The following is a 14481-nucleotide window of genomic DNA, read 5'->3' as shown; positions in this document are numbered from 1 at the left end:
CTAACTTGTCACAACAACTGATTGTCTCAAACGCATTATGAAGGAAATAAATTCCACAAATGAATTTTTAACAAGATACACTTGTTAATTGAAATTCATTCCAGGTGACTACCTCATGGAGCTGGTTGAGATAATGCCAAGAGTGTACAAAGCTGTCATCATGGCAAAGGATGGCTATTTGAAGAATCTCAAATATGAAATATATTTGGATTTCTTTAACAGTATTTTGGTTGCTACATGATTCCATATGTGTTATTTCATAGTGTTGATGTCTTCACAGTTACGTAGAAAATAGTAAAAATAAAGAAAAACCCTTGAATTAGTAGGTGTGTCCAAACTTTTGACTGGTACTGTATCTATTTCTTAGTGTCAAGCTATCAATAAAAGGGGAAAGAAAAATGGTCATATGAGAGGGACTGAGATCTATATTAATATTAATATTTATTATTCTAACATTCGGTAAACGCTCTCCCAACGTGGTCAACTGCTATGCTGTGAAGGAAACACACCACACCCGTCAGCCCAGGAATAAAGGTAATGTATCATCGTGATACAATATGACTTTCGTTATAAATATCATCAATAACTATTATTATCACCCTAACATTAGGTGAGCGTTCTCCCAACGTTGTGAACTGCTATGCTGTGAAGGACACTCTACTCCCCCCAGTCCCGGAATAACAAGTTCATTAGGCGGAGAGCGGCGCCCCAGGAATTCAAATCCCCCCCTTCCGACCCACCGCCGCACATCTGATTGGCTGCCTGGCTTCCGTGCTCTGCGTCGGCACGGCGATGGGGCTCGTTAGAACCCTGCAGTAATTAAGAGCTGTTAGAAAGTGAATTCTCCCAACGCAGATTAGGAAATTAAACTATTTACTGATTACATATTAATACACACACAACAATGGGGCCTGCCATAAGCTTGGAAGGCCACCGAGGAATTAATGGCTGTACTTCATTACCATAAACAATGGAAGCATAGAAAGGCAGTTTTATGCCACTCTCTCTTCTGTAATGTGCCTGATATCAGAAGACACTTGACAATTCTTGTTCAATTATCTCTATTATTCAATGTGCTGTGAACTGCCTCCCAGTAAATAAATTAACCACCCCAATTACTTTGTATTCATCTGGGGAGAACCACCGTCTCTCGTACCGCGTAATAGGAAAAGAGAAAACCAGTGCAGAACTCAGAAAGCATTGCTGGGGGAAGAAACTGGGGAATATGGGGAGAGGAAGAGAGGGGGGAGAGGGAGGGGAGGAGAGAGGGAGGGGGAGGAGAGAGAGGGAGGGTGAGGAGAGAGAGAGAAAAGGAAGAGGTGGGAGGGAGAGAAAGAGAGAAGGGAGAGAGAAATGGAAAGGAGAAGGAGAGAGAAAGAGAGAAAATATGAGAGGCAGCGAGAAGGGGAGAGAGAAAAGGAGAGGAAAAGGAGAGAGAAAGAGAGAGAGAAATGGAAAGGAGAAGGAGAGAGAAATGGAAAGGAGAAGGAGAGAGAAAGGGAGAGAGAAATGGAAAGGAGAGGAGAGAGAAATGGAGAGAGAAATGGAAAGGAGAAGGAGAGAGAAATGGAAAGGAGAAGGAGAGAGAAATGGAAAGGAGAAGGAGAGAGAAATGGAAAGGAGAAGGAGAGAGAAAGGGAGAGAGAAATGGAAAGGAGAGGAGAGAGAAATGGAAAGGAGAAGGAGAGAGAAAGGGAGAGAGAAATGGAAAGGAGAAGGAGAGAGAAAGGGAGAGAGAAATGGAAAGGAGAAGGAGAGAGAAATGGAAAGGAGAAGGAGAGAGAAAGGGAGAGAGAAATGGAAAGGAGAGGAGAGAGAAATGGAAAGGAGAAGGAGAGAGAAAGGGAGAGAGAAATGGAAAGGAGAGGAGAGAGAAATGGAAAGGAGAAGGAGAGAGAAAGGAAGAGAGAAATGGAAAGGAGAAGGAGAGAGAAAGGGAGAGAGAAATGGAAAGGAGAAGGAGAGAGAAATGGAAAGGAGAAGGAGAGAGAAATGGAAAGGAGAAGGAGAGAGAAAGGGAGAGAGAAATGGAAAGGAGAGGAGAGAGAAATGGAAAGGAGAAGGAGAGAGAAATGGAAAGGAGAAGGAGAGAGAAAGGGAGAGAGAAATGGAAAGGAGAAGGAGAGAGAAATGGAAAGGAGAAGGAGAGAGAAATGGAAAGGAGAAGGAGAGAGAAAGGAGAGAGAAATGGAAAGGAGAAGGAGAGAGAAATGGAAAGGAGAGGAGAGAGAGAGAAATGGAAAGGAGAAGGAGAGAGAAATGGAAAGGAGAAGGAGAGAGAAATGGAAAGGAGAAGGAGAGAGAAATGGAAAGGAGAAGGAGAGAGAAAGGGAGAGAGAAATGGAAAGGAGAAGGAGAGAGAAAGGGAGAGAGAAATGGAAAGGAGAAGGAGAGAGAAATGGAAAGGAGAAGGAGAGAGAAATGGAAAGGAGAAGGAGAGAGAAAGGGAGAGAGAAATGGAAAGGAGAGGAGAGAGAAATGGAAAGGAGAAGGAGAGAGAAAGGGAGAGAGAAATGGAAAGGAGAAGGAGAGAGAAATGGAAAGGAGAAGGAGAGAGAAATGGAAAGGAGAAGGAGAGAGAAAGGGAGAGAGAAATGGAAAGGAGAAGGAGAGAGAAATGGAAAGGAGAAGGAGAGAGAAAGGGAGAGAGAAATGGAAAGGAGAAGGAGAGAGAAAGGGAGAGAGAAATGGAAAGGAGAAGGAGAGAGAAATGGAAAGGAGAAGGAGAGAGAAATGGAAAGGAGAAGGAGAGAGAAAGGGAGAGAGAAATGGAAAGGAGAAGGAGAGAGAAATGGAAAGGAGAAGGAGAGAGAAATGGAAAGGAGAAGGAGAGAGAAATGGAAAGGAGAGGAGAGAGAGAGAAATGGAAAGGAGAAGGAGAGAGAAATGGAAAGGAGAAGGAGAGAGAAATGGAAAGGAGAAGGAGAGAGAAAGGGAGAGAGAAATGGAAAGGAGAAGGAGAGAGAAATGGAAAGGAGAAGGAGAGAGAAAGGAGAGAGAGAAATGGAAAGGAGAAGGAGAGAGAAAGGGAGAGAGAAATGGAAAGGAGAAGGAGAGAGAAATGGAAAGGAGAAGGAGAGAGAAATGGAAAGGAGAAGGAGAGAGAAAGGGAGAGAGAAATGGAAAGGAGAGGAGAGAGAGAGAAATGGAAAGGAGAGAGAAATGGAAAGGAGAGAGAAATGGAAAGGCAAAGGAGAGGAGAGAGTTAAATGGAGAGGAGAAGGAGAGAGAAGAGAGAGAAATGGAAAGGAGGAGGAGAGAGAAGAGAGAGAAATGGAAAGGAGAGGAGAGAGAAATGGAAAGGAGAAGGAGAGAGAAATGGAAAGGAGAGGAGAGAGAAGAGAGAGAAATGGAAAGGAGGAGAGAGAAAGAGAGAGAGAAATGGAAAGGAGAGGAGAGAGAAGAGAGAGAAATGGAAAGGAGGAGAGAGAAAGAGAGAGAGAAATGGAAAGGAGAGGAGAGAGAAATGGAAAGGAGAAGGAGAGAGAAATGGAAAGGAGAGGAGAGAGAAATGGAAAGGAGAAGGAGAGAGAAAGGGAGAGAGAAATGGAAAGGAGAAGGAGAGAGAAAGGAGAGAGAAATGGAAAGGAGAAGGAGAGAGAAATGGAAAGGAGAAGGAGAGAGAAATGGAAAGGAGAAGGAGAGAGAAATGGAAAGGAGAGGAGAGAGAGAGAAATGGAAAGGAGAGGGAGAGAGAAAGGGAGAGAGAAATGGAAAGGAGAGAGAAAGGGAGAGAGAAATGGAAAGGAGAGGAGAGGAGAGAGAAATGGAAAGGAGAGGAGAGGAGAGAGAAATGGAAAGAAGGAGAGAGAAAGGGAGAGAGAAATGGAAAGGAGAAGGAGAGAGAAAGGGAGAGAGAAATGGAAAGGAGAGAGAAAGGGAGAGAGAAATGGAAAGGAGAGGAGAGAGAAAGGAGAGAGAAATGGAAAGAAGGAGAGAGAAAGGGAGAGAGAAATGGAAAGGAGAAGGAGAGAGAAAGGGAGAGAGAAATGGAAAGGAGAGAGAAAGGGAGAGAGAAATGGAAAGGAGAAGGAGAGAGAAAGGGAAAGGAGAAGGAGAGAGAAATGGAAAGGAGAAGGAGAGAGAAATGGAAAGGAGAGGAGAGGAGAGGAGAGAGAAATGGAAAGAAGGAGAGAGAAAGGGAGAGAGAAATGGAAAGGAGAAGGAGAGAGAAAGGGAGAGAGAAATGGAAAGGAGAGAGAAAGGGAGAGAGAAATGGAAAGGAGAGAGAAAGGGAGAGAGAAATGGAAAGGAGAGGAGAGAGAAAGGAGAGAGAAATGGAAAGAAGGAGAGAGAAAGGGAGAGAGAAATGGAAAGGAGAAGGAGAGAGAAAGGGAGAGAGAAATGGAAAGGAGAGAGAAAGGGAGAGAGAAATGGAAAGGAGAAGGAGAGAGAAAGGGAAAGGAGAGGAGAGAGAAAGGCGACGAGAAATGGAAAGGAGAAGGAGAGAGAAAGAGAGAGAAATGGAAAGGAGAGGAGAGAGAAAGAGAGAGAAATGGAAAGGAGAGGAGAGAGAAAGGGAAAGGAGAGGAGAGAGAAAGGGAAAGGAGAGGAGAGAGAAAGGGAAAGGAGAGGAGAGAGAAAGGGAAAGGAGAGGAGAGAGAAAGGGAAAGGAGAGGAGAGAGAAAGGGAAAGGAGAGGAGAGAGAAAGGGAAAGGAGAGGAGAGAGAAAGGGAAAGGAGAGGAGAGGAGAGAGAAAGGTAAAGGAGAGGAGAGGAGAGAGAAAGGGAAAGGAGAGGAGAGAGAAAGGCGAAGGAGAGGAGAGAGAAAGGGAAAGGAGAGGAGAGAGAAAGGGAAAGGAGAGGAGAGGAGAGAGAAAGGAGAGGAGAGAGAAAGGGAAAGGAGAGGAGAGGAGAGAGAAAGGAGAGGAGAGAGAAAGGGAAAGGAGAGGAGAGGAGAGAGAAAGGGAAAGGAGAGGAGAGAGAAAGGCGAAGGAGAGGAGAGAGAAAGGGAAAGGAGAGGAGAGAGAAAGGGAAAGGAGAGGAGAGGAGAGAGAAAGGAGAGGAGAGAGAAAGGGAAAGGAGAGGAGAGAGAAAGGAGAGGAGAGAGAAAGGGAAAGGAGAGGAGAGGAGAGAGAAAGGGAAAGGAGAGGAGAGAGAAAGGTAAAGGAGAGGAGAGGAGAGAGAAAGGGAAAGGAGAGGAGAGAGAAAGGCGAAGGAGAGGAGAGAGAAAGGGAAAGGAGAGAGAAAGGGAAAGGAGAGGAGAGGAGAGAGAAAGGGAAAGGAGAGGAGAGAGAAAGGGAAAGGAGAGGAGAGGAGAGAGAAAGGGAAAGGAGAGGAGAGGAGAGGAGAGAGAAAGGGAAAGGAGAGGAGAGGAGAGAGAAAGGGAAAGGAGAGGAGAGGAGAGAGAAAGGGAAAGGAGAGGAGAGGAGAGAGAAAGGGAAAGGAGAGGAGAGAGAAAGGGAAAGGAGAGGAGAGGAGAGAGAAAGGGAAAGGAGAGGAGAGAGAAAGGGAAAGGAGAGGAGAGGAGAGAGAAAGGGAAAGGAGAGGAGAGGAGAGAGAAAGGGAAAGGAGAGGAGAGAGAAAGGGAAAGGAGAGGAGAGGAGAGAGAAAGGGAAAGGAGAGGAGAGGAGAGAGAAAGGGAAAGGAGAGGAGAGAGAAAGGGAAAGGAGAGGAGAGGAGAGAGAAAGGTAAAGGAGAGGAGAGGAGAGAGAAAGGGAAAGGAGAGGAGAGAGAAAGGGAAAGGAGAGGAGAGGAGAGAGAAAGGTAAAGGAGAGGAGAGGAGAGAGAAAGGGAAAGGAGAGGAGAGGAGAGAGAAAGGGAAAGGAGAGGAGAGAGAAAGGGAAAGGAGGAAAAGATGGGGGGAAGAAAACGTGTTGAATCAAACAGATCAGGAGTCAACGGTCTCTTCTGATCTAACCACAAGCCCAAAAGCACTCCACGGATCCTACCCCCCCCCACACACACACACTCGTTAACAGAACAGTAAGCTCCAGAACCAAGTTATTCAGATGTTTTCAGATGAGTCTACATGCCATGCTATGGCCCTCCTTAAAGATCCCCCACATGGGACAGGACCAGCTAGACAGACAGGGCCTGCCATGGGACAGGACCAGCTAGACAGAGTCTTCAGAAGGTACTCACACCCCTCCACTTTATCAAAATGTTGTTTTACAGCATGAATTTAAAATGGATTCAATTTAGATTGTTTTGGTCACTACACACAATAATGTCAAAGTGGAATTATGTTTTTCAACATTTTTACAAACAAATGAAAAATGAGAAGCTGAAATGTCTGGAGTCAATAAGTATTAAACCCATTTGTTATGTCAAGCCTAAAGTTCAGGAGTAAACATGTGATTAACAAGTCACATAGTAAGTTGGATGGATTCACTCTCTGTCTGAAATACTAGTGTTCAACATGATTTTGTAATAACTACCTCATCTCTGTAACCCACACATACAATGATCTATAAGGTCCCTCAGTCGAGCTGTGAATTGCAAACACAGATTCAACCACAAAGACCAGGGAGGTTTTCCAATACCTCACAAACAAGGGCACCAATTGGTAGATGGGTAAATAAAAGCTGACATTAAATATCCCTTTAAGCATGGTGAAGTTATTAATAACAGTTTGGATGGTGTATCAATACACCCAGTCACTTCAACGATACAGGCGTCCTTCCTAACTCAGTTGCCGGAGAGGAAGGAAACCTCTCAGGGATTTCACCATGAGGCCAATGGTGACTTTAAAACAGTTACAGAGTTTAATGGCTGTGATGGGAGAAAACTGAGGATGGATCAACAACGTAGCTACTCCACAATACGAATCCTAAACGACAGACTGCTTTACCAAGAAGACAGTGAATGTTCCTGAGTGGCCAAGTCACAGGTAAATACGCTGAGATATTTATTACATTTAGTTATTCAACAACGACAAGTAGGACGTCTTGGAAAGTCCGTTTTTACTTCTATATTTTACAACTGGAAGTGGGATACCTCCCAGAAACGGCTCTTCAATCAACACGTTGAAAGTGGTGTTGGGGGAGTTGGTTGGTGTAACGCCTGGCTCAGTCTGGGGAGCGCGACGCAGGCAACGCTAACGTCGTGTGTTCCATTCCTGCTTTACTGTAAGTCTGCTTAAAGGCATCACTTCTCATTAAAGTAGGGAGTTTAAACCATCCACTACTTAAACTGATCTGACCGGTTGAGGAGGGAAGGAGAGGAGGAGAGAGGGGGAGGGTAGGAGGGAAGGAGAGGAGGAGAGAGGGGGAGGGTAGGAGAGAGGAGAGGAGGAAGAGAGAGGGGAGGAGAGAGGAGGAAGAGAGGGGAGGAGAGAGGAGTGGAGGAAGAGAGAGGAGGAGAGAGGAGTGGAGGAAGAGAGGGGAGGAAGAGAGAGGGAGAGGAGAGAGAGTGGAGGAAGAGAGAGGAGAGAGGAAGAGAGAGGGAGAGGAGAGAGAGAGGGGGAGGAAGAGAGAGAGGGGAGGAGAGAGGAGGAGGAAGAGAGAGGGGAGGAGAGAGGAGTGGAGGAAGAGAGAGGGGAAGAGAGAGGAGGGAGGAAGAGAGAGGGGAGGAAGAGAGAGGTGAGGAGGGTAGGAGAGAGGAGGAAGAGAGGGGAGGAGAGAGGAGGGAGGAAGAGAGAGGGGAGGGAGGAAGAGAGAGGGGAGGAAGAGAGGGGAGGAAGAGAGAGGGGAGGAAGAGAGAGGGGAGGAAGAGAGAGGTGAGGAGGGTAGGAGAGAGGAGGAAGAGAGGGGAGGAGAGAGGAGGGAGGAAGAGAGGGGAGTGGAGGAAGAGAGAGGGGAGGAAGAGAGAGGGGAGGAGAGAGGGATTGGAGGAGAGAGGAGTGGAGGAAGAGAGAGGGGAGGAGAGAGGAGTGGAGGAAGAGAGAGGAGGAGAGAGTAGTGGAGGAAGAGAGGGGAGGAGAGAGGAGGGAGGAAGAGAGAGGGGAGGAAGAGAGAGGGGAGGAAGAGAGAGTTGAGGCGGATAGGAGAGAGGAGGAAGAGAGGGGAGGAGAGAGGAGGGAGGAAGAGAGGAGGGGAGGAGAGAGGAGGGAGGAAGAGAGAGGGGAGGAGAGAGGAGTGGAGGAAGAGAGGGGAGGAAAGAGTAGTGGAGGAAGAGAGAGTGGAGGAAGAGAGAGGTGAAGAGGATAGGAGAGAGGAGGAAGAGAGGGAGGAGAGAGGAGGGAGGAAGAGAGAGGGGAGAAGAGAGGAGGGAGGAAGAGAGAGGGGAGGAGAGAGGAGGGAGGAAGAGAGAGGGGAGAAGAGAGGAGGGAGGAAGAGAGAGAGGGAGGAGAGAGGAGTGGAGGAAGAGAGAGGGGAGGAGAGAGGAGAGGAGGAAGAGAGAGGGGAGAAGAGAGGAGTGGAGGAAGAGAGAGTGGAGGAAGAGGGAGTGGAGGAAGAGAGAGGGGGAGGAGAGAGGAGGAGGAAGAGAGAGGGAGGAGAGAGGAGGGAGGAAGAGAGAGGGGAGGAGAGAGGAGTGGAGGAAGAGAGAGAGAGGAAGAGAGAGGGAGGGAGGAAGAGGGAGGGAGGAAGAGAGAGTGGAGGAGAGAGGAGGGAGGAGGAAGAGAGAGGAGGCGAGAGGAATGGAGGAAGAGAGAGGGGAGGAAGAGAGAGGGGAGGAAGAGAGAGGTGAGGAGGGTAGGGAGAGAGGAGGAAGAGAGGGGAGAAGAGAGGAGTGGAGGAAGAGAGGGGGAGGCGAGAGGAATGGAGGAAGAGAGAGGGGAGGAAGAGAGAGGGGAGGAAGAGAGAGGTGAGGAGGGTAGGAGAGAGGGAGGAAGAGAGGGGAGAAGAGAGGAGGGAGGAAGAGAGAGGGGAGGAGGGGTGGAGAGAGGAGTGGAGGAAGAGAGGGGAGGAAGAGAGAGGGGAGGAAGAGAGGGGAGGCGAGAGGAATGGAGGAAGAGAGAGGGGAGGAAGAGAGAGGGGAGGAAGAGAGAGGTGAGGAGGGTAGGAGAGAGGAGGAAGAGGGGGAGAGAGAGAGGAGTGGAGGAAGAGGAGAGAGGGGAGGAGGGGTGGAGAGAGGAGTGGAGGAAGAGAGAGGGGAGAGAGAGAGGAGGGAGGAAGAGAGGGGAGGCGAGAGGAATGGAGGAAGAGAGAGGTGAGGAGGGTAGGAGAGAGGGGAGAAGAGAGGAGTGGAGGAAGAGAGAGGGGAGGAGGGGTGGAGAGAGGAGTGGAGGAAGAGAGAGGGGAGGAGAGAGGAGTGGAGGAAGAGAGAGGGGAAGAGAGAGGGGAGGAAGAGAGAGGGAGGAAGAGAGAGGTGAGGAGGGTAGGAGAGAGGAGGAAGAGAGGGAGAGAAGAGAGGAGGGAGGAAGAGAGAGGGGAGGAGGGGTGGAGAGAGGAGGAAGGAGGAAGAGAGGGGAGGAAGAGAGAGGGGAGGAAGAGAGGGGAGGGAGAGAGGAATGGAGGAAGAGAGAGGGGGAGGAAGAGAGAGGGGAGGAAGAGAGAGGTGAGGAGGGTAGGAGAGAGGAGGAAGAGGGGGAGAAGAGAGGAGAGAGGAAGAGGAGAGGGGAGGAGGGGTGGAGAGAGGAGTGGAGGAAGAGAGAGGGGAGGAGAGAGGAGGAGTGGAGGAAGAGAGGGGAGGCGAGAGGAATGGAGGAAGAGAGAGGTGAGGAGGGTAGGAGAGAGGAGGAAGAGAGGGAGGAGAAGAGAGGAGAGGAAGAGAGAGGGGAGGAGGGGTGGAGAGAGGAGTGGAGGAAGAGAGAGGGGAGGAGAGAGGAGTGGAGGAAGAGAGAGGGGAAGAGAGAGGGGAGGAAGAGAGAGGGGAGGAGGGGAGGAGAGGGGAGGAAAAAAAGAGAGGAAACAGGTGAACGAATACCGTTGCAGCCTCCGAGGACCAGGAAGAGAGGAGGAAGAGAGGAGGAAGAGAGGAGGAAGAGAGGGAAATAGAAGAAGCGAATACAACCCCCCCCAACACTCACTCCGTGTTTACCCAAACTACATTTTGTCCATGTCATTGAGTGATGCTACAAGGTGTTTCTGGGGACGTATCCGGGGGTGAATTCTTCTCTCTCTGATACTACCAGTATTATTGTGTCGGCTGCATCCATCCTGCTGCCTCACTACCTGTCTACTATCTGATTATTTACAGTGGGGCTGGCTGGGCTGGAGCTGTGCAATATCAATCTGGCTCAAGGTGTGTGTTTGTGGAAAACAGGGTGTGGTGACAGTGTGTGTGTGTGTGTGTGTGTGTGTGTGTGTGTGTGTGTGTGTGTGTGTGTGTGTGTGTGTGTGTGTGTGTGTGTGTGTGTGTGTGTGTGTGTGTGTGTGTGTGTGTGTGTGTGTGTGTGTGTGTGTGTGTCCGGTAAACAACGTATCCAGCTAAGGCTACTTTATCAGCAGTGGGGAAAACCCTTCAGATTGACACAATGATGTTCAGCATGTCACTCCTACAGGGGTAGAAGATATGGAGGGATGAGGGAGAGAGAGATGGAGGGAGACAAGGAGGGATGGATGGGATGGAGAGAGAGAGGGAGGGAGAGAGAGAGGGAGGGATGAGGGATGAGAGAAGGATAGAGGGAGAGAGGAAGAGGTGAGAGGAGAGGGATGGATGGGATGGAGAGAGAGAGGGAGGGAGAGAGAGGGAGGGAGAGGGGGAGAACAACAGAAGAGAGAGAGAGAGAGGGGGGAGAACAACAGAAGAGAGAGAGAGGGGGGAACAACAGAAGAGAGAGAGAGAGAGGGGGGAGAACAACAGAAGAGAGAGAGAGAGGGGGAGAACAACAGAAGAGAGAGAGAGAGGGGGAGAGAGGGGGGAGAAGAGAGAGGAGAGATGTCTCGATAGGAGGAGCAGTAAAATCCTTAATCCCTCCACCCTGGTGTTGCTTTCTCCCCCTCTCTCTCCCCCTCTCTCTCCCCCCTCCTCTCCCTCTCACTCTCTCCCTCTCTTCTCCCCCTCTCTCTCTACCTCTATGTCCCCCTCTCTTCTCCCCTCTCTCTCTTATCCCCCTCTCTCCCTCTCTTATCCCCTCTCTCTCCTCTCTCTTCTCCCCCTCTCTCTCCTCTATGTCCCCTCTCTTCTCCCCTCTTCTCCCCTCTCTCTCTTATCCCCTCTCTCTCCCCTCTCTCCCCCCCTCTCTTCTCCCCCTCTCTCTCTTCTCCCCTCTCTCTCCTCCTCCCCTCTCTCTCTTCTCCCTGCTCTCTCTCTTCTCCCCCTCTCTCTTCTCCCTCTCTCTCCTCCCCTCTCTCTTTTCCTCCCTCTCTCTCTTCTCCCCCTCTCTCGCTCTTATCCCTTCTCTCTGTCTTCTCCCCCTCTCTCTCCCTCTATGTTCCTCTCTCTTCTCCCCCTCTCTCTCTTCTCCCTCTCTCTCTCTCCCCCCTCTCTTCTCCCCCTCTCTCGCTCTTATCCCTTCTCTCTCTCTCTTCTCCCCCTCTCTCGCTCTTATCCCTTCTCTCTGTCTTCTCCCCTCTCTCCCTCTATGTCCCTCTCTCTTCTCCCCCTCTCTCTCTTCTCCCTCTCTCTCTCCTCCCCCTTCTCTCTCCCCCTCTCTCTCCTCCCCCTCTATATCTCCCCCTCTCTCTCCTCCCCTCTATATCTCCCCTCCCCTTTCTATCTCTCCTCCCCTCTCTCTCCTCCCCCTCTCTTTTCTTCCCTTTTTCCAAAGCCCGCTCTGTTGTGAAGATAAATTGTTTAGTAGCAGTAACAGAATGCTAGACCGCATCCCAAATGGCACCCTATTCCCTATAAAGTGCACTACTTTGGACAGGAGCCCTAGGGGAGATCTGGTCAAAAGCAGTGCACAATGTAGGGAATAGGGTACAATTTCTGCCGCAGTCCTATTCTGTTATTTCAGTTCAGGACTCAATGGAACCGAGCCCCTTGGCTCAGACACCTGTCTGTTTCATGTCTATACAAGGTTACCCACCAGCCAACGCTTTCCAACCACACCAATCAGCCTGTATGGAAGCCAAAAGATCACACTTTAGAGTGTGTGAGTCTGTGTGTGTATGTTGGGTTAAGTGTGTGTGTGTTGTGTTCTCAGTGTGTGTGTTACCTCTTGCATTATTTTAAATGCCCCCCCCCCCCCACACCAATCATCCACCTCTCCCCTTCTGCTGCATATCATTGAAGACCAGATATGTACTGGGGAAGGGGGGGCTATGCATGGCTGAGCACACTGTTCAATGTGAGCTGAGCAGGCTGGCTGGGCTCCCCCCCCCCCCACTATCAGGCTGGCTGGGGGCTCCACCCCCCCAACACTGGTGGGACACTATCAGGCCTGGTTATCATTTCCCATGAAGACTCTCTTATCACTCTGGCCCAGAGAGGTCTCCCCTTCTCTCCCCTCGCTCTCCCACCATCTATCCTCCTTCTCCCCTTCTATCACCCTCTACTCCCACTCTCCCCCATTTCCTCCCCCTTTCATATCCACCAGCCAGCCCCTCGTATCGCCTCCCTCCCTCCTTCCGTAGCTACACAACATTCACTGCTTCAAAGATTCCACACCGTATCCCAAATGGAGCTCTATTCCTTATATAGTGCATTGGGCTCCATAAAAGTAGTGCGCACTACGTAGGGAATAGGGTGTCATTTGGGACACTACAGCCTCACACACACTTCCCCAACTCCGTGAGAGTTTGTGTGAAACGCTCAATTTGCCAAAACAGTTTTCCAGTGTAATTGGGCTTGGTACCTGTGTCCATGAGATAGCGTAGCCTCTTCTCCACGCGCGCCGCCCGGGCGTCGATGTGGCGCTGCTCGCTCTCCAGAGCAGACAGCTCCCCGACAACGTACTGACTGGTGTCTTTGAACGCCTTCTGGTAGAGGGAGAACAGAGAGAAGAGGGGGAGACAGAGGAGAAGAGAGAGAAGAGGGGAGACAGAGGAGAAGAGAGAGAGAAAGAGGGGGAGAGGAGAAAGAGAGAGAAGAGGGGGAGACGGAGGAGAAGAGAGAGAGAGAAGAGGGGGAGACGGAGGAGAAGAGAGAGAAGATGGGGAGACAGAGATGAGAGAGAGAGAAGAGGGGGAGACGGAGGAGAAGAGAGAGAAGAGGGGGAGACGGAGGAGAAGAGAGAGAGAAGAGGGGGAGACGGAGGAGAAGAGAGAGAAGAGGGGGAGACAGAGGAGAAGAGAGAGAGAGAAGAGGGGGAGACGGAGGAGAAGAGAGAGAAGAGGGGGAGACAGAGAAGAGAGAGAGAGAAGAGGGGGAGACGGAGGAGAAAAGAGAGAGAAGAGGGGGAGACAGAGAAGAGAGAGAGAGAAGAGGGGGAGATGGAGGAGAAGAGAGAGAAGAGGGAGGACAGAGGACAGAGAGACAAACAGAATGAAAGACAGAGGACAGAGAGACAAAGAGGGGTTAGAATTCCTCATGAAACAGGAATCACATACAGCATCAAAACATTATAATTTATTAAACGAGGGAGAGAGAAGAAAGGGAGAGAGGAGGTTTTCTTTTAAACAGAAGTCTTTCATTAGAAGACTGAAAAGGCCCCACGATAATGGCCGCCTTGTTGTTGCTATTGTTCCCTTCTTCTTCTTGTTGTTGTTTTGGTCTCCCTCCCTCTTCAGAGAGTGGTGGTTAGAGATACACAGCAAAGCTTTACCAGAGAAGAAAGAGACTTTTATTTTAGCGTTTTAGTTCTAGTCGACACGCATGGAAACACTGTAGTCAGAAACACTGACTAGTTCCCTCCCGACACACGCTCCTCTACCCAAACCTTTTTCTCTTGTGATACACTATTATGCTCCCTCTTGTCCTAATTTACTCAATCTGTATGGATGGGGTCAGGGGTCAGCCCGACGTTTACCTCTGAGTCATTCACACTCGTCCCCATCGCCCTTATTTCAGCCCACATGTCTAGTGCAGGGCTCACCAACCCTGTTCCTGGAGAGAGACCCTCCTGTAGGTTTCAACTCCAACCCTGTTCCTGGAGAGAGACCCTCCTGTAGGTTTCAACTCCAACCCTGTTCCTGGAGAGAGACCCTCCTGTAGGTTTCAACTCCAACCCTGTTCCTGGAGAGAGACCCTCCTGTAGGTTTCAACTCCAACCCTGTTCCTGGAGAGAGACCCTCCTGTAGGTTTCAACTCCAACCCTGTTCCTGGAGAGAGACCCTCCTGTAGGTTTCAACTCCAACCCTGTTCCTGGAGAGATACCCTCCTGTAGGTTTTAACTCCAACCCCCCTGTAGGTTTGAATTCCAACCCTCCTGTAGGTTTTAATTCCAACCCTCCTGTAGGTTTTAACTCCAACCCTCCTGTAGGTTTTAATTCCAACCCTCCTGTAGGTTTTAACTCCAACCCTCCTGTAGGTTTTAATTCCAACCCTCCTGTAGGTTTTAACACCCAACCCTCCTGTAGGTTTTAACTCCAACCCTCCTGTAGGTTTTAACTCCAACCCTGTTCCTGGAGAGATACCCTCCTGTAGGTTTTAACTCCAACCCTCCTGTAGGTTTTAACTCCAACCCTCCTGTAGGTTTTAACTCCAACCCTCCTGTAGGTTTTAACTCCAACCCTCCTGTAGGTTTTAACTCCAACCCTCCTGTAGGTTTTAACTCCAACCCTGTTCCTGGAGAGATACCCTCCTGTAGGTTTTAACTCCAACCCTCCTGTAG

The 14481-nt window shown here is 49.8% G+C and overlaps 1 protein-coding gene across 1 annotated transcript in view; it reads right to left on the bottom strand.

Moving 5' to 3' along the window:
* Positions 1 to 12463: 12463 nt before the first annotated feature.
* LOC124024610 (EH domain-binding protein 1-like) overlaps positions 12464 to 14481 on the bottom strand; it is a gene marked incomplete at its 5' end in the record, with an annotated part of 48614 nt that continues 46596 nt past the window's right edge. The window contains one exon of the mRNA XM_046338506.1: positions 12464 to 12688. Within this exon, the coding sequence (XP_046194462.1) occupies positions 12479 to 12688 (210 nt within the window). The remainder of the gene's footprint in view (positions 12689 to 14481) is intronic.

The sequence above is a fragment of the Oncorhynchus gorbuscha genome, unplaced genomic scaffold (genome assembly GCF_021184085.1).
Source record: "Oncorhynchus gorbuscha isolate QuinsamMale2020 ecotype Even-year unplaced genomic scaffold, OgorEven_v1.0 Un_scaffold_1950, whole genome shotgun sequence".
NCBI lineage: Eukaryota > Metazoa > Chordata > Actinopteri > Salmoniformes > Salmonidae > Oncorhynchus > Oncorhynchus gorbuscha.
This window is presented reverse-complemented; position numbering and strand designations above follow the sequence as displayed.